Source organism: Hypanus sabinus, chromosome 6 (assembly GCF_030144855.1).
Source record: "Hypanus sabinus isolate sHypSab1 chromosome 6, sHypSab1.hap1, whole genome shotgun sequence".
Classification (NCBI taxonomy): Eukaryota; Metazoa; Chordata; class Chondrichthyes; order Myliobatiformes; family Dasyatidae; genus Hypanus; species Hypanus sabinus.
In genome coordinates this window covers 28,049,509-28,069,205 of record NC_082711.1, presented here as the reverse complement: position 1 = coordinate 28,069,205, position 19,697 = coordinate 28,049,509, and the positions used below count along the sequence as shown (strand labels likewise).

General features: G+C 46.6%; 1 protein-coding gene across 2 annotated transcripts in view; it reads left to right on the top strand.

Moving 5' to 3' along the window:
• Window positions 1-19,697, top strand: part of ptprn2 (protein tyrosine phosphatase receptor type N2) — a 1,015,920-nt gene that overhangs the window by 978,067 nt on the left and 18,156 nt on the right. For both annotated transcript variants that reach the window (XM_059971881.1, XM_059971880.1), the window contains 3 exons: window positions 2,728-2,894; window positions 3,864-3,917; window positions 4,192-4,256. In XM_059971881.1, coding sequence (XP_059827864.1) covers window positions 2,728-2,894; window positions 3,864-3,917; window positions 4,192-4,256 — 286 coding nt within the window. The remainder of the gene's footprint in view (window positions 1-2,727; window positions 2,895-3,863; window positions 3,918-4,191; window positions 4,257-19,697) is intronic.

Here is a 19,697-nt window from a genome sequence, read left to right as displayed (position 1 = left end):
AATGTATCTGTGAGAGAGAAGGAATGGAAATTGTAGGTGGGCCCCATTCCCCAAGTACTCCGATCATGAATGATCTGGCATGAAAGGGACAGCAACTCATATTTGCCTGTTGTGAGTTTGAATGGCCATGGTGTTTGCCTGTTGTGCTCTGGAGCATTACATCCCATTGGTGTTTCTGCTCACCTTGCTGTGGGATGGATTCCTGTGTCCTGTGGAGCTAAATGGCCTCCCAGTGCTTCCCTTTCTTATATTCCCAGGTCTGCACATTAGTAAAATGGGGAGCCATCCAATGAACTGTCTTTCCCATCTCTTTCATTCCCCCAAGCTTGTCAAACCAGCTTCTAAAATTCTCCCAGCCTAATTCCATATGCATAGTTCCTTCTAATCTCTTTTCAGCTCAGATGGTCCATGAGACCTACCTGGATCCCTCCAACTCTCACCTCAGTGAACCACTGAGCTCTTAACTTTCTTTTCATGACTCTCTTCTAACTATGATTATGCAATCTTTCAAACAGTATTCATCCTCTCTCTCTCTCTCCCTCTCCCTCTCCCTCTCCCTCTCCCTCTCCCTCTCCCTCTCTCTCTCTCTCTCTCTCTCTCTCCAAGGTAAAAGTATATCAAAGGTTCAAGCTAGGTTTCAATAGGTACATTTAATGTCAGAGAAATGTATACAATATACATCCTGAAATTCTTCTTCGCAAGCATCCATGAAAACAGAGGATACCCCCGAAGAATGAATGACAGTTAAATGTTAGAACCCCAAAGCCACACCAGCTCCCCCGCCCACACATTAGCAGCATTAAAGCAATGACCCCCCCTCCCCCACCAGCAAAAAAGCATCGGCACCCCCCACCGAGCACTGAAGCACTTAATAAAGACACAGAGTTGCAGTACCCTAAAGACTACTCGTTCACCCAGTAATTTGACATACCACAGGTCCTCTCTCTCCCGTTTCACATATAGGGAGACATTGTAATATATGGGCAGCACAGTAGTATATGGGCGGATGGTAGCGCACAGCCATTACAGCGCCAGCGACCCAGGTTCAATTCTGCTGCTGTCTGTAGAGACATTGTATGGTCCTCCCATGACTACATAGGTTTCCTCTCGGAGCTCCAGTTTCCTCCCACATTCCAAAGATATAGGGGTTAGGGTCAGTAAGTTGTGGGCATGCTATGTTGGAGCCAGAAGCATTGTGGTACTTTCTCAGAGTGAGTAGGTTGTTGAAGCAATATGATGCACTTCACTCTATGCTTCGATGTGCATGTGACAAAACTACTCTAATCTTTTAGAGGTTTTCCTTGGTGGGGGGTTAGAATCTGGAATGCACCTTCCTGAGGGGGTGGTGGAGACAAAGACCCCCAAAAATTTATTAGGTATCTAGACAAGGACTTGAATCTCTCAGGCACGGGAAGTTTGTGGACCAAGTAAATGGGATTAGTATCGATGGCCTGCTCATGGTCAACATGGATCTGACGGGCCAAAGGGCCTGTTTCTGTTCTGTATGACTGTATTGTTAGGAAGATAAAATCACTCTTGATATCCTTATGAAAGCTTATGTATGGTTTCAACATAAATGTCTGTAAATGAGTAAATCTGGATGAATAATTGTACGAATTACTGCCGCTATCTGTAAGGAGTTTGTACGTTTTCCCCAGGCCCATGTGTGTTTCCTCCAGCTTCTCTGATTTCCCCTCATAGTCCAAAGATGGCACGTTAGTTGGTCATTGCAAATTATGTACAATCTCAGAGTGTGTATACACATACAAGGGGAGGATAGCAGATTATTTGTTCTGATTTCTAGATCTTGAGTAAGTTAAACTGCACCGCAGACAGAAGCCACACTGCCTTGAGAACCATGCAGCATGTGGTATTGGTGGAGCCTGCCTTCACTTCCCTCCTACATATTCTAATCAGATAGAAGATGGGACTGAGGAGGATCATGGGGAACATGAACACAGCATGGACTGATTGCGAGACCTGTTTCTGTGCAAATTCTAGATCCTATCACCTTTAAATCCGTGTTGCAGTCCCGAGTTAATGTAAAGTAGGAACCACCCAAGGAGTTCAAGGAGCTGTTTACATGTGTAACAAAGTATATAATGAAGAAACGTGTGTAAAATAGTCACCAGTAAATCCAGTAGATTCTTACTCAGTGAATGTTGGAATGGCACTCATGATTGAGGCAAGTAATTCTGAAGGAGAAAACAGATAAATACAGCGAGTAGAGAGTTAGGTTGACAGGATGAATTAGGAAGAAGATAATATACAGCATGACCCTGAATGACCATAAGGTATATGAGCAGAATTAGGCCATTCCGCCCATCAAACCTGCTCTGCCATTTAATCAAGGTTGGGTTTTTTTCCAAACCCTTTCTCCTGCCTGCTGTCCATAATCCTTAACTATATTTGTTTGATCACAAGAGAGTCTGCAGATGCTGGAAATCCAGAGTAACACACACACACAAAATCCTGGAGGAAATCAGCAGGCCAGGCAACATCTGTGCAGAGGAATAAACAGTCAATGTTTTAGGCCAGGATCCTTCATCAGGACTGATGAAGGGTTTTGGCCCAAAATGTCAACTGTTTATTCCTCTCCATAGATGCTGCCTGGCCTGCTGACTTCATCCATCATTTTGTGTGTGTTACCCCTTTTATTTGACCTGTTTCTATGATGTGGACTTTTGTAATAACCCCCTTAATTTTAAAAGGTTTTGTCAACTTCAGGTTAACCTCGTCTCGGAGCACATCTGGTGTGAAGACTTCCTGGTACGAAGCTTTTACCTCAAAAACCTGCAGACCAACGAGACCCGCACAGTGACGCAGTTCCACTTCCTGAGTTGGCTTGACCATGCCGTCCCCTCATCCACTCGGTCCCTCCTGGACTTCCGCAGGTACAGCAGCCAGACAGCACCCTGCACCTCATCCCAGTGTGCGCTTCATTTAATTCCCACCCCCCCCCCCCCACCGCCGCCACTAGCTGCTCCGAGGGAGCTCGGGGGCGTTGTGGGGCATCACCAGTGAAACGAAAAGATCGATCAGTAGTTCACGGGTAGACGTTGTGTGCCAACGTGCTGAAACGTTGGTTTTAAGCATCAGCTTTGCCAGATTCGAATGCTGGTGAGGACGTTGACTGCCAATTCGTAACTGGCATCGCAATGAAGAAGTTCAGGTAACGCAGCAGAGGCTGTACCTTCTGACTGCAGTTCGACAACTGATATGTCTAATTCATTTACTCTGTGTCTCAAGAGGGAGCAAATTTACACTTTAAAGGAAAGTGTGAGACAAAAACAGAGCAAAAAGTAACCTGAGCGTATGAAAGACTCTTTTAAATTTGAAATTCTGTTCGATATTTCCCTCAGCTGATGTGTTTTCTTGCTGTGCGCTACAGAATTTACTAACAGTGTTCACTCTTTAAATGGACAAACCTTATGTTGCCAGCTCATTAACAGTTGCCAGTGTCATTTTTGTGATGTTGCAGCTAGTAATATGAGCCCAGTTGCATAGTCACAAAAGTGATCATTGGAAACTGTGACTCTGCAGCAGGGAACAATGCAGGGGTGGGGCAAAAAAGGTCCTCTCCTTGGCCTCTAACGACCTTTGACCTTTGCTTGCTAACGGTTTGCATGGTGGCTTCTCTCTCGAGCTGAAGGCTGGTTTGTATCACTAATCGCTGTATGTTTTTGGTCACTTTGCTCGATTGAGGGTGAGGTGCGTCGCTGTACAAAGATAATGCACACACACACACACACACACACACACGTCCTCAGGCTGAGTTGTTTGTCAGAGGTGAGCTTTTACAAGTAAATATTCCAGGTTATAATGCTGCCTATTCAAATTCAGTCTTATCTGTTTCATTGCAGAAAAGTGAACAAGTGCTACAGGGGACGCTCATGTCCGATAATTGTTCACTGCAGGCAAGTACAGCTCCTCTGTGATCTTTTTTTAATTAATCAAAGGGTTGGGGAAAGGGAGCCATATTAACTGACCCCAACTTGCTGATCATCAGCAGTAGTTCCCCAATAAATAGCTGATGGAACAGTGGGCCATCTCCCAGCCCTGCCCCCACACTCTGCAAGAACGATAAGTGAGAGAGATGACGGCAGCTGTTTTCTTCAATTGAATAACGTGGAGCTGATAAGCAATCTTTTTCTGTCTTCCCCCCCCCCCTTCCTTTCTTATCGTTGGCAGTGATGGGGCTGGAAGAACAGGGACCTACATTCTGATTGACATGGTTCTGAATAGGATGGGCAAAGGTGAGAGTCGATGGTTTCTTTTGTTGCTTCATAGCACATACGCGCTCGGGTGTTGTGGCGACTGTTGCTCTTGGAAACCACAGGCGGGCAAAATGAGAATGTGTTCGAGGCAGATTCTGTCTTTGGCTTGGTGACCTGTGGCTATTTGCACTACCGCAGTCTCCGCTGTGGCTGTTCATTCCAAACTAAAGGCCAGGCGCTGCGAAACCGTTGAGTGCGATTAATGGCTACTAAACGGAAAAGCTATTTTTCTGAGAGCAGAGTAACTGAAAGGTTCAATGTACCATTAGACCGGAGGTGGATGGAGTTTTCTTCTGAAGAAGAGGAAAGAAATTTTCTATCTACCAGTTTGGAAAATGTTGAAGCATCTTGAACCTGAAGCAACTTTGTCTATTTATTTGTAAAGGGTATTTTGAAGATCTTTTTTTAACCTTTTGACCATACATCGTAAAGCTGCTTTTCAAACCATGGGCTTAATGTTTGTACAATGCAAAGGCAGGCATGTGAATTGGGCAGAAGAAGCATTCCGTTAAGTGGGCCTCCACTATGTTTTTTTTGCCCGTGGTCCATAAGGTTTGAAATGCTCTGACCTGGAGGTTTGTCCTCTGTTCAAATGGAGAGATCAAAGGGCAGAGTGGGCACCTTAGCCCCTGCTGGGCTGGTCGTTCCCAGGCTGTCAAAACGAGAGGCAAGCAAAGAGTTTGCTCTGAAAGAACCCGAGCCTGGCTTCTGAGGCCAAGGCCCCCTTTGTCTGTGCAAAAAAAATTTCGAAGCCTAGCATAAGAGATCCCAGCGTTCATCTGCTGATCAAAGGCTAAAGTGAGGCTGTCAACCACTAAATCTCTCTTGCCAGTCTTTTGAAATGAAAGCCACGATGTGTGAATGTGGGGCTCGAAGAATGGGTCTTGCTTCGTTAACACAGGGTCAATAGTGGAACTTTGGCAAAAAGAATATTAGTTCACAGCTGCTGGTGTTTGAGGAGATGCTCTAGGTGAAAGAGTAGGAGATATAACTCCGGTAACCTCTCAGTGCATGTTAGCAAAACCTAGGAGGTTAAGATCAGTAGGTGAATCTGGTTCAACAATTGAGAAAGTTCAAATTTCTGAAACTATCATGTTGACAAATTAGGAGGGGAGTCAACTTTAAACAGAAGATCACAATATCAAAGTTCAAAGTTAATTTATTATCGAAGTACATATTTTTCGCCATATATTACAATTACTCTGAAGTTCATTTTCTTGCAGGCATTCATAGTAGGGCAAAGAAATGAAATAGAATCAACAAAAAACTACACACAAAGACTGGCAATCTGTGAAAATACGAAAAGAATCAAGTCATAAATAATACTGACAACATGAGTTGTAAAGTCCTTGAAAGTGAGTCTGAAGGTTGTCTTCAGTGATTGCTCAGTGTTATGGTGAGTGAAGATGTCCATTTTGCTTCAGAAGTCGGATGGTTGAAGGGTAATAACTGTTTCTGACCCTGGCGGTATGGGACCTAAGGCTCCTGCACCTCCTTCCCAGTGGCAAGAGTGAGAAGAGAACATGGCCTGGATGGCGGGTGTCCCTGACGATGGATGCTGCTTTCTTGGGGCAGCACTCCTTGTAGATGTGCTCAGTGGTGGGGTGGACTTCTGTGGTCAACTGGGCTGTGTTTTGTTGTAAAAAGTAAAGGGTAATTATATAAATAAATCACAATCCAGAAAGCTGGAGGAATTCATCAGGACTGGCAGCACCTATGCAGGCACATTCCCACTTCCATACTGGCATGTCTGATTGACAGCCATTTTAATTCTCCTTTCCTTGCCTGCACTGACATGCCTGTCCTTGGCCTCCTCTGCTACCAATAGGTGGCTATGTGCAATCGTCTATAGATGCTGACTGTCCTGCTGAGTTCCTCCGGCTTTAGATTCTAGCAGCTGCATTCCCTTGATCTCAAACATTACCTGTGAAGGGGAAGTCGGGTGGGAAGGAGACAGTTACCAGTACAAAAAGTAGATTCTGAAACCACTGTTAAGAATGTTCAGTCCTCTATACAAAAGAGTCAGAGAATCTTAGAGAAAAGGTTCATTTGGTGTTTGAATCATTGAAACGGGCTCTTCATCCCACTGCCAATCAACCTACTTATTCTCTATTAATCCTATTTTCTAATTCCCCCTACATTCCCATTAACTCCCCTCGCACACTACCACTTACCTACCAGCAAAAGGTAATTTACTGCTGCCAGTTAACCCACCGGCATGTGCAAAGAAGTGGGAGCACTCGGAGGAAGCCGGCACAAATGGGAAAAGAGCAAACTCCATATAAACAGCACCCAAGGTTCAGGTCAAACCTGGATCGCTAGAACTGTGCAGCTCCTGCTGCATCACAATGCCATCTTTCTTTCAGCCTTTGCTAGATCCTGGCAATATCGTCCCATTAATTTCATCACCTTACTTTTATCCATAGACCTACAAGTTATTTTGTCTCGAATGCCCATGTGATTTACTCCTGAAGGACAAGATTGATTCTTTCTGCCATCCCTTCACACACTGAGTTCAGGTTCATATCTGCTCTCTGTGAATAAATACTTTTATAGCTTCTGCCAAGAACTTTAAATCTGTGCCCTCTGGTCTTTGAACCATTTACTAATTGCTTTCATTAACCTACCTAAACCTATAATGATCTTGTATTTCAGTATTACATCACCACAAAACTAATTTAATACATTGATAACCCCATTTTCTCCAGCCTAACCTGACAAGCACAATCCTTCATCTCAGGAACTGTTGCAAATCAAAATCTTTGGAATCAGAATCAGGTTTATTATCCCTGGCACAAGCACAGGGGACTCGACAGATGCTGGAAATCCAGAGTAACACACACAAAATACTGAAGGAACTCGGCATGTCAGGCAGTATCTGCAGAGAGGCATTTCAGGCCAAGACCCCTCCTCAGGACAGGAAAGAAAAGGGGAAGACCCAGAGTAGGAATGTTGGTGGGGGAGAGGAAAGAGTATAAACTGGCAATTGATAGGGGAAGCCAGGAGATGGGGAAGTTGGATGGGGAAGATGGAAGGGGTGATGGAGTGAGAAGCTGAGAGGTGAATTTGCAGAGAATGATTGCTGAACATGGAGGCTCGTAGGGTGGAGGTAAGGACATGGGGAGCTCCATCCTTGTTATGGCGGTAGTCCCTGTCTGATAATATGTCTGCTATCACTGGCACATGTCAAGAAATTTGCTGTTTTGTGGTAGCAGTAGAATTGCAGGTCCATTCCTTTGCCTTCAGCAGTGAATTCAGGTTGCGGATTTCATACAGTCGCCCCTGGAAGAAGGCAAATATGAAGCATTCAAAGTGCTGCTCTTTGGGACCTTTGGCCTCTCAGGGCGTGAGCAAGGTGCCCACCTGCTTCACCTGGACAGTTTGGGAGACAGGCTGCCGTCAGCATTGATGAATGAGATGCTGGCTCTGGCAGATGGACATAAGCCCTGCCTCATGTTCGAGCAAGCGTTCCTGGAGCAACTGACCGAATACATACATCTGCTGCTGGCCGACGCAGATTTCAGCGACCCCCGGAAGGTGGCGGCCCGGGCAGACGTGCTGTGGGAGGGAAGAGGGAGAGCGTGGTGTCCGTCGGTCAGATTACCAGGCCACGCGCCCAACAGCAGACCAGACCAGGCCCGGCAGGGGGGCACACACAACACAGAGGCAGGAATGAGGAGGACAGTGAACAGTGGTGTTTCTACCACCAGCGGTGGGACACGGAAGCCCACCGTTGTCGCCCGCCCTGCAAGGGCCAAGGCCAGCTGCCGCTAATGACTATGCCAGCTGGCCACCAGGACAGCCTCTTGTACGTCTGGGACAAACAGTCAGGACGCCCCTTCTTGGTCGACACCGGAGTGGAAATCAGCGTCTTGCCCCCAACGGGGTACGACACCCGCAAAAGAAAGCCAGGACCCACCCTGAGGGCTGCAAACGGCAGCACGATACGGACCTATGGCACCCGCACAGTGCAGCTGCAGTTCGGTGCCAGCCGGTTCACGTGGGACTTCACACTGGCCGCCATGGCCCAACCACTCCTGGGGGCGGACTTCTTGCAAACTCACAGCCTGCTGGTCGACTTGCAAGGGAAAAGACTGGTGCATGCCAAGACTTTCCAAGTTGCCGGCTCCACACCTGGACTCCATCACGCTGTCGGGCAATGAATTCACCAGAATCCTAGCAGACTTTCCATCGATTCTGGCACCGCAGTTCACGGCAGCCATGCCAAGACATGGGGTAGAGCACCACATCCCGATCCAGGGACCACCACTCCACATCCGTGCACAAAGGGTCCCCCCGGAAAAACTCCACCTGGCGAAGCAGGAGTTCGAGGATGGAGGTCCAACAGCCCATGGGCCTCCCCCCTGCACATGGTGCCCAAAGCAGCTGGGGGTTGGAGACTATTTGGTGACTACCGCAGACTGAACAAGGCTACAACTCCAGACCACTACCCTGTGCCGCACATACAGGACTTTACAGGACCTGCACGGGGCCAGAAACTTTTCCAAAGTAGACCTCATCTGGGGGTACCCTCAAATCCCGGTGCAACCTGAAGACATCCTCAAAACAGCACTCAGCACCCCGTTCGGCCTGTTCAAGTTCCTCCGAATGCCGTTCGGCCTGAAGAATGCCGCATAGACGTTCCAGCGGCTAATGGATGCGGTGGGACGTGACCTGGGCCTTGCGTTCATCTATTTGGACGACGTCCTTATAGCCAGCAGTAGTCGTCAGGAGCATCTGTCCCACCTCCGCCAGCTCTACTCCCACCTGTGTGATTTCGGCCTCACCATCAACCTGGCCAAATGCCAGTTCGGTCTCGATACCATCGACTTCCTGGGCCACAGGATTACCAAAGACGGGGCAACACCTCTGCCCGCCAAGGTAGACGCGATCCGTCACTTTGCCCAGCCCAACACGGTCAAAGGCCTGCAGGAGTTCATTGGAATGGTGAACTTCTACCACCGTTTCCTCCCCTCAGCAGCCCGTATCATGCGCCCTTTGTACACCCTGATGTTGGGTAAAGGCAAGGACAGTACTTAGGATGAGGAGGCTGCGGCCACTTTTGTTAAAGCCAAGGAAGCCTTGGCAGATGCTGCTATGCTGGTGCACCCCAGAACGGACGTTCCGACCGCACTCACGGTGGATGCATCTGACACAGCAGTTGGTGGGGTGCTGGGGCAGCTCATCGAGGGGCACTGGCAACCCTTGGCGTTCTTCAGCAAGCACCTACAACCACCCAAACTCAAGTACAGTGCTTTCGACTGGGAACTGTTGGCACTGTATCTGGCAATCCAGCATTTCAGGTACTTCTTAGAAGCCAGTCCGTTCACCGCGTTCGCGGACCACAAACCGTTGACCTTCATGTTCACGAAGGTGTCCGATCCCTGGTCGGCTCGCCAGCAGCGACATCTGTCCTACATCTTCAAGTACACGACGGACATCCAGCATGTCTCGGGAAAGGACAACGTCATGGCGGACGCACTCTCCAGACCAGCTGTCCAGGCCCTATCCCTGGGGGTGGACTATGCAGCACTGGCGGAGGGGCAGCAGGCAGACGACGAAATGCCCAGCTACAGGACCGCAGTCTCGGGTTTGCAGCTGCAGGACTTTCTCATAGGCCCAGGTGAGAGGACGTGGCTACCGGCCAACCTCGCCCCATCGTCCCGGCAGCCTGGAGGCGGCGAGTTTTTGACTCCATACATGGTTTGGCGCAGCCATCTATCAGGACAACCGTCCAGCTGGTCTCCAGCAAGTTCGTGTGGCACGGACTTCGTAAGCAGGTCAGTGAATGGGCCAGAACATGCGTGCTGTGCCAAACAGCCAAGGTGCAGCAGCACACTAAAGCCCCACCGCAGCAGTTCGAACCCACCTACTGGAGGTTCAACCACATTCATGTGGATATTGTGGGCCCCCTTCCAGTGTCCCGAGGAGCACTATAGTAGACCAGTTCATGAGGTGGCCAGAGGCGGTCCCGCTCACCGACACATATGCCGATTCCTGCACCCGAGCACTAATCGCAACCTGGGTAGCACGCTTCGGGGTACCGGCCCACATTACCTCCGACAGAGGCGCCCAGTTCACCTCCAGCCTGTGGTCGGCTGTGGCCAGCCTGTTGGGAACGCAGCTACACCACACTACTGCCTACCACCCACAGTCGAACGGACTAGTGTAACGCTTCCACCGTCACTTGAAATCGGCTCTCATGGCCCGCCTGAGAGGACCTAACTGGGTGGACGAGCTTCCCTGGGTCCTGCTTGGAATTCACACAGCGCCCAAAGAGGATCTGCATGCCTCGTCGGCTGAGTTGGTGTACGGCGCACCCTTGGCCGTCCCGGGAGAATTCAAACCAGCCCCAAGGGGGCAAGAGGAAGAACCCGCAGCAGTCCTGGACAGACTACGCGAGAGGCTCGGCAACCTGGACCCCGTGCCGACTTCACAGCACGGACGGGCCCCGACCCATGTACCCAAAGACCTGCAGAACTGTAAGTTTGTGTTTGTACAAAGGGGCGGACACCGGGTACCGCTACATCGGCTGTATAAGGGGCCGTTCAGGGTGATCAACAATAACGGCTCCACGTACGTTCTGGACATTGGGGGGAGAGAGGAGGTTTTCACAGTGGACCGACTCAAACCTGCCCATGTGGACATGGCGCAGCCGGTCGAGGTTCAGGCACCGCGGCGCAGAGGCAGACCTCCCAAACAGAGGCTGATGCAGACTGTGGACACTGGGGGGTGTATCGCCGGTTCTGAGAGAGGGTTATGTGGCGATCCACTTCCTGTGCAGGTGAACCGGCTCACAAATAGCTAGCGCACGGGGGGAGACTTTGGTAATGCACCTCTGACGTCATTTCCGCCCAGTGAGGGTGGGCACTAGGGATTAAATGCCAGCGCCGTGAAGTTTGAATAAACTAGTCTCGAAACGACTGCAGTTCGCGGTCACGTGCGAAGCCATTGCCACACCAAGCCAACAGGCATCAGAGAGAATGCTTCTGCAGAGCATCAATAAAAACTGATAGAGACATCTAAGATGTGCTAGATTTCTTTAACCCCCGAGGAGAGTAGAAATGTAGGTGAGCTTTCTTGTCTGTGACCTCATCATGGTTGGACCAGGACAGGCAACTGGTGATGCTCACACACAGGAACTTCAAACTCTCAACCTCTCAACCTCAAGACCATTGATGTAGACAGGAGCACGTGCACAGCCCCACTTTCCGAAGTCAATGAGCAGCTCTTCTGCTTTGATGACATTGAGAAAAGTGTTGTGGCCATGACACCATTTCACTAAGCTCTCTATCTCCTTCCTGTACCTCTGACTCATTGATAGCTGAAATGCAGCCTGCTATAGTTGGATCATCTGCAAACTTGTAGATGGAGCTGGTGCAGAAGCACAGTCATGAGTGCACAGAGAATAGAGTAGGGGACTAAGAATGCAACCTTGTGGAGCACCAGTATTTAGAATAATCACGGCAGAGGTATTACTGCCTATCCTTACTAATTGTGGTCTGTTGGTCAGAAAGCCAAAGATCCAGTTGCAGAGAGAGGCATTAATTCCCAGGATCCTGAATTTGGTGATGAGAAGACAGGACTGTACTCCGTGAACAAGAGCTGATGTAGGTGTCTTTACTGCTCCAGAGCTGAATGTGGGGCCAGGGAGATGGTGTTTATCATGGACCTGTTTCAGCAACAGGCAAACTGCAGTGGGTCGAGGTTGTCTGGAAAATTGGAGTTAATATGTGCCATGTTCATGATGAGAAATTTGAAACTCTCTCCTCTCTCAACCTCAACAACAGTGATGTAGACAGGAGTATATGCATTGCCCCTCCTACTCCTTCCTGAAGTCACTGAATGGCTCTTTTGGTGAACTTATGAAAGATTGTTCCTGTTCTGAAACCTTTGTCAATTTGGTGGCTTCATGACTTTTAGGCACAGTCCCAAAGATTTGCAAGACAAGTGATTTCCACTTAACAGGACATGCAGTAATTGCTTCCAATGGGATCTTCATTTTCTTTAATCAAGGTAAAGGCAGGGTAAATAAAGAATTGTGTATTTCTTTTGCCAAAGCAACTGAAAACTGCTCTGTGACCTGTGAAAATTTCCCAGCTCATCCTTACGGATTAAATATAAATATTCAGGAGTTACTGCTTTAGAATCAGTAATTGGATTTGGTTTTTGCAGAGATATGCATCCTATTGAGATTCAGCACGGACAGTAGCTAACCATTAAAACAAGTCTGAATTCAACAAAATAAAGGCTGATATGTCTGAGAGCAGGTATCTTGCTTACAATGCATTCCATTTTACAAAATATATGGAATGCCAAAATTAACCGTAATGCATTTTTCAGTTGCTTGGCTGGTTCATCCTGTTAAACATTCGCTGTTAAAGGCAGTGTGTTTTCTGCTCACTATAAAGGGCAGTGGAATCAAAGCAGTTGTAGCTTTCAGAGAATTAGTGGATACATTCATGAGATGTCAGTAATGATAAAACTAGGATACGGGCACCTTCCTCGTTGGATAATTCCTTCAGACTACGAACTCGTCATTGTTTTAAGATCATCCTCCAGTTCACTGTGTTATTTGAGCTGCATTACTCCACTTCTGAAGTTTGGTTCTGTTGACTTCATTAATGGTATTGTCTGCATTTTTCACAAGAGACGAATGTCAGACCTCCATCCTGTGAGCCAAGTCAGGAGGGAAGGATGGAGATGACCTGCAGCTCTGCACTTCCTCAGTGGTTTGATCCACAGTATTTTTGTTTTATTTTCCATTTATTCATGTAACCTGCGCGTCACTGACAAGTCCATCCCAGTGTAAAAACTATGGCAAGTTGCCTTCACTTCTGCCTGTGCTCTTTCTGCTGTAGATTCTGCACAATTCTGACAGAGGGAGTTCCATGAGCTAGGCCCAGAGACAACAACGAATGATGTACTTCCAGGTCAAGGTAGTGTGTGAGCTGGAGGAGAACCTGCTGGCGGAAGATGTCCCCATACACCCATTGCCTTTTTCCTTCTTGCTGGTAGAGGTGCGAAGCTGAGAATGCCTAAGTAGACCAGGGATCAGGGCATGAAGATGTCCAGACTGAGGACTGTTATTGTTGTTCCTCTCCGTGCCTTATGGTGCAACGGGCAGCCGCCATGCCATCTCTTTAACATTTGTCTGTTTTTTTATGAGGCCGAGTGCTAGCTTGTCGATCAACCCAGCCTGGATGGAAAGACTGAAGAGTAGTTACTGACCAATTTGGACGCAGAATAGAAGGACGTCCATTTAGAACAGAGATTAGGATTTAGCCAGAGGGGAGTGAAACTGTGGAATTCGTTGGCGACAGATGACTCTGGACGCCAAGTCACTGGACGTACTTAAAGCGGAGCTTGATAGGTATTTCATTAGTCAGGACATAAAAGGTTATGGGGAGAAGGCAGGAGAATGGGGTTGAGAGGGAAGTTAAATCAGCATTGATAGAATGGTAGAACAGATTCAGTGGGCTGACTGGCCTAATTCTGCCCTATGTCTTATGGTCTTAATTGCTGTATGACTTCTGAATTCTTCCAGCATTTTGGATTTCATTTAGAACAATGAGAGAGATTACCTGAAGGATAAAGGGAGGACGGGCAAACTTGGGTTATTTCCCCCGGAGCACTGAAGGCTGAGAGGAGACCTGATAAGAATGTATAAACTTACGAAAAGGGTAATTAGAGTAATCATAATCCTTTTGCCGAGGAACAAATATCAGGACCAAGAGGACATGTATTTAAGGTGAGAAGGTGAGGCATGTGAGGCATTTTTTTTCCACAGCTGCGTACATAGTGACAGGTACAGTAACTGGAACGGACTGCTGGGGACATTGGTGCAAGCAGACACATTGGCATTTAAGAGGCTTTTAAAAAGAGCGAACAGAAGTATATATATCATGTACAGGCAGAAAATAAATAGAATAACTTGGCATTGTGCTTGGCACAGGAATTGTGGAGGCACATGGATGAAAGATAAATAGAAGGTTGCAAAGGAGGGAAGGTTAAAAGGTCTGTACAACATTGTGTACTGAAGGGTACCGTTCTATGTTCTATGAGGAACAAAGGCAGGGTGAATGTAGCCTGTCTTTTTCTCTGGGTTGTAGAATCAAGAACTGGAAGACATAGGTTTGAGATGAGGGGAGAAAGACTGAGGAGGAATTTGAAGGATGGTGTTTTTACACAAGGTTTGGTGTATATATGGAATGAACTGCCAAAGTCTGCAGCTGAGGCAGATAAAATGAAAACTTTTTAAAAGGTACATGGATAGGAAGAGTGTAAACGTTTATAGGCTGGATGCTAACAAAAGCCACTCTAAACCTTCACAAGTAGCACTTGAAGGTCCAATTCCTTCCTTCAAGGTCCAATTCTATGTTTTATGTTCCTAAATCCTCTATGGCAGAGAGCTGTGGAGACTGAGTCATTACTATATTGAAGGTTGAGATAGAATTTTAGACTTTAAGGGAATCATGAGTTATGGAGGATCAGTTTAGATATCATTGAGTGGCGCCTGTACGTCTTATGTTTAATGTTCAGAAATTGTCCATCTGTAGTCTCCCCTGGGAAGGATATAATAATAACTGGTGCGGAAAATAGAAATGTTCGGCAGACATAATACTTGGGTGAGTTGCTATTGAGTCACATTGATGGATGGGCAGAGTGAAGTCTACAGTGTAATCTGTAAGTATTGCTGGGGTTTGAGTGTCAACCTTTAACCATGCACACCTGAAGGAATCCAGGAAGGAAAGCTGTTCAATGTATTTGCGGATTAATGCCTTCTGGCTCCAACCCATGTGTTTCAATTTAAATCCATTGTGCAAGAAACACAAACAGCGGGACGGATGCAAGGGTACTCATTTGCTGCCTCAGATGGTCTCATCAGGACTTGGATTGGCATGGGTTCTCTGTCAGATAAACTTTCTGCTCATGTATCGAGGAACTGTTGTCCTTGTAGAGGTGTATAAGTTCATGAGGGTAGGTTGAGCCAGCTATGGCTTTGGAGTAACAGAGGATGAGAGGTAACTTGACAAGAGCTGTACAAGATGATAGGAGGCATAGAATGGGTGGATGACTATAGGCTTTCCCCCAGAATGCAATAGGGCATAAATACAAGAGGGCATAATTTCAACATGTTTGAAGGAAAATATAGGGGAGATGTCAGGGGTAGGTTGTTTTGCACAGAGAGTGGTGGGTGCGTGGAATGCACTGCCAGTGACGGTGCTAGAGGCAAATACATTAGAAACATTTAAGAAGCTCTGTACTGTACTGTTCTAGGTTCTTTGAGGACATGGGCACTCTGTCTTTTCCCCTGGGCTGAGAAGTAAAAACTAGAAGACATTAATTAGAGGCAAAATTGATAAAACTAACAAATTCAGAATGGGTGCATGAAACAGCCCCAGTGCCGTCACGACTGTAGCGGAGGAAGAGTTAGGGAGTATAACAGGGGAAGCCTTTGAGCCTAGACAGTTCATACAATCAGAAGATCATAAGATACAGGAGCAGAATTAGGCCATTTGGCCCATCATATCTATTCCACCATTTCATCATGCCTGATCCAATTTTCCTCTCAAACCCAGTCTCCTGTCTTCTCCTCATATCCCTTCATGCCCTGACCAATCAAGAATCTATCAACCTCTGCCCAGTATACATAAAGATGTGGCTTCCACAGAATCAGAATCAGGTTTATTATCCCCAGCATGTGACGTGAAATTTGTTAACTTAGCAGCAGCTGTTCAGTGCAATACATAATCTAGCAGAGAAAAAAGATAATAAATAAATTAAAATAATTATAATAAATAAGTAAATCAATTACATATATTGAATATATTTTAAAAATGTGCAAAAACAGAAATACTGTATATTAAAAAAAAAGTGAGGTAGTGTGCAAAGATTCAATGTCCATTTAGGAATCAGATGGCAGAGGGGAAGAAGCTGTTCCTGAATCGCTGAGTGTGTGCCTTCAGGCTTCTGTATCTCCTACCTGATGGCAACAGTGAGAGAAGGGCATGCCCTGGGTGCTGGAGGCCTATAATAATGGATGCTACCTTTCTGAGACACTGCTCCCTGAAGATGTCCTGAGTACTTTGTAGGCTAGTGCCCAAGATGGAGCTGATTAGATTTACAACCTTCTGCAGCTTCTTTTGGTCCTGTGCAGTAGCCCCCCCATACCAGACAGTGATGTAGCCTGTCAGAATGCTCTCCATGGTACAACTATAGAAGTTTTTGAGTGTATTTGTTGACATGCCAAATCTCTTCAAACTCCTAATAAAGTATAGCCGCTGTCTTGCCTTCTTTATAACTATATCAATATTTTGGGCCCAGGTGAGATCCTCAGAGATCTTGACACTCAGGAACTTGAAGCTGCTCACTCTCTCCACTTCTGATCCCTCTATGAGGATTGGTATGTGTTCCTTCGTCTTACCCTTCCTGAAGTCCACAATCAGCTCTTTCGTCTTACTGACACTGAGTGCCAGGTTATTGCTGCGGCACCACTCCACTAGTTGGTATATCTCACTCCTGTACGCCCTCTTGTCACCTCCTGACATTCTACCAACAATGGTTGTATCGTCAGCAAATTTATAGATGGTATTTGAGCTATGCCTAGTCATGGGTATATAGAGAGTAGAGCAGTGGGCTAAGCACACACCCCTGAGGTGCACCAGTGTTAATCATAAGCGAGGAGGATATGTTATCACCAATCTGCACAGACTGTGGTCTTCTGGATAGGAAGTTGAGGATCCAATTACAGAGGGAGGTACAGAGGCCCAGGTTCTGCAACTTCTCAATCAGGATTGTGGGAATGATGGTATTAAATGCTGAGCTATGGTTGATGAATAGCATCCTGACATAGGTGTTTGTGTTGTCCAGGTGGTCTAAAGCCATGTGGAGAGCCATTGAGATTGCGTCTGCCATTGACCTGTTGTGGCATTAGGCAAAATGCAATGGGTCCAAGTCGTTGCTGAGGCAGCAGTTCAATCTAGTCATGACCAACCTCTTAAAGCATTTCATTACTGTCGATGTGAGTGTTACCAGGCAATAGTCATTAAGGCAGCCCACATGATTCTTCTTAGGCACTAGTATAATTGTTGCCTTTTTGAGGCAAGTGGGAACTTCTGCCTGTAGCAGTGAGGTTGAAAATGTCCTTGAATACTCCCGCTAGTTGGTTGGCACAGGTTTTCAGAGCCTTACCAAGTACTCCGTCAGGGCCTTATGCTTTTACGAGGGTTCACTCTCTTTAAAGACAGCCTAACATCAGTTTCTGAGACAGAGATCACAGGGTCATGAGGTGCAGCAGGGAGCTTCACAGCTGAAGTTGTGTTACCTTTCAAAGCATGCATAGAAGGCATTGAGTTCATCTGGTAGTGAACCATTGCTTTGTAGGAAGTAATGTCTTGCAGACCCTGCCAGAGTTGCCATGCATCTGATGTCACCTCCAATCTCATTCAAAATTGTCTCTTCACCCTTGAAATAGCCCTCCTCAAATCATACCTGATTTTCTGGTACAGACCTGGGTCGCCAGACTTGAATATCACAGATCTAGCCTTCAGCAGACTACGTACCTCCTAGTTCATCCACAGCTTTTGGTTTGGGAATGTACAGCAAGTCTTTGTGGGCTCACACTCATCCACGTAGGTTTTAATTAAATCGGTAACAACACAGGTTTGAAGATGAATCCCTGAATACAGTCCAGTCCATCGATTCAAAGCAGTCCTGTGCTTCCCTTGTCCACATCTTCTTGGTCCTCACTGCTGGTGCTGCAGTCTTCAGCCTCTGCCTGTGGCAAAGGATTCCACAGCTTCACCACTCTCTGGCTAAATAAGTTCCTCCTCATCTCCATTCTAAAATGACTCCCCTCTATTCTGAGGCTTTGGTCTCAGACTCTCCCACCACAGGAAACATCCTCTCCACACCCACTCTATGGTTTCAATGAGGTCACCCCTCGTTATTTTGAATTCAAGTGAATACAGGCCCAGAGCCATCAAACACTCTTCATTTGACAAGCCATTCAATCCTGGAATCATTTTCATGAATCTTCTTTGAATCCTCTCCAGCAGTTGAAGCAGATAGAGTGATAACATTCAAAATACAGTTGGACAGGTACATCCTTTCTAAGACAAGGGGCCCAATCCTGTTCATAATTCTCCAAGTGAGGCCGCACCAATGCTGCATAAAATCTCAACATTACAAGCTTGCTTTTATATTCGAGTTCTCTCTTGAAATGAATGCTAACATTGCATTTGCCTTGCTCACCACAGACTCAACCTGCAGATTAAGCTTTACGGAATCCTAAACAAGGACTGCCAAGTCCCTTTGCACCTCAGTTTTTTTGTATTCTCTCTCCATTTAGAAAATAGTCAAACCGCTCATTTCTTAAGATGAGGACAAGTCTATTCTACATACCTGACGAAGAGGCAGTCATAGCTTGGACCCATGCGAGTGCCCATGGATACCCCTCGGGTTTGGAGAAAGTGGGAGGAGCCCAAGTAAAAATTGTTCAGGATGAGGACCAGTTCTGCCAGATGGAGGAGGGTGAGGTTGGTTGGTTCTTTTGTCAAGAAAGAAGCAAAGTGTTTTGAGGCCTTCCTGATGGAGGATACAAGTGTATAGGGACTGAACATCCATGGTGAAGTTGAGGTGGTCAGGACCAGGGAATTGAAAGTTACTGAGAAGATCGAGGGCATGAAAAGTGTTGTGAATGTAGGTGTGTAGGGTCTGAGCCAGGGGGGATTTTTACTCAAGCATTGGTGTGTACGTGGAATGAACTGCCAAAGCAAGCAGTTGAAGCAGATAGAGTGATCACAGTTGGACAGGTGCATGGATAAGAAAGGTTTAAAAGCTTATGGGCCAAATACTGACAAACGCCATTCTAGTTCAAACCTTCCCGAGTAGCACTAGCAAACTTCCCATCGAGGGTGTTGGTACCCCTCCATTGCAGGTACAAACTGTCTTCTTTGTACAGGTTCTCCCTCCCTCTCACTAGCATCACGTTCCAGACACTTCTGTATGAAAAGACAATTGCCTCATCCATCTCTTCTAAACCCTTTCCCACTCAACTTAAAACTATGCCCTCTACAATTTGAGCTCTCCAACTCAAGAAAATGACTCTGACTATCCATGCCTCATAATTTTATAAACTTCTATGTTTTCCCTCAGCCTCTGGCACTCTAGTGAAAACAATTCAAGTTTCTGCAACGTCTCCTTCTAGCTAACACACCCCAATCCAGGCAACAGCCTGATAAACCTCTCCCAAGGCCATTCAGGACTTTCCAAATTTCAGAATCCAAATCAAGTTTATTATCACTGATACACTGCTTGTCATGAAATTTGTCATTTTGTTGCAGACATCTAGTGCAAGATATGAAATATTACTGTGTTTTGCTATAAATAAATAAATAATATATAAGCGTAATTGTG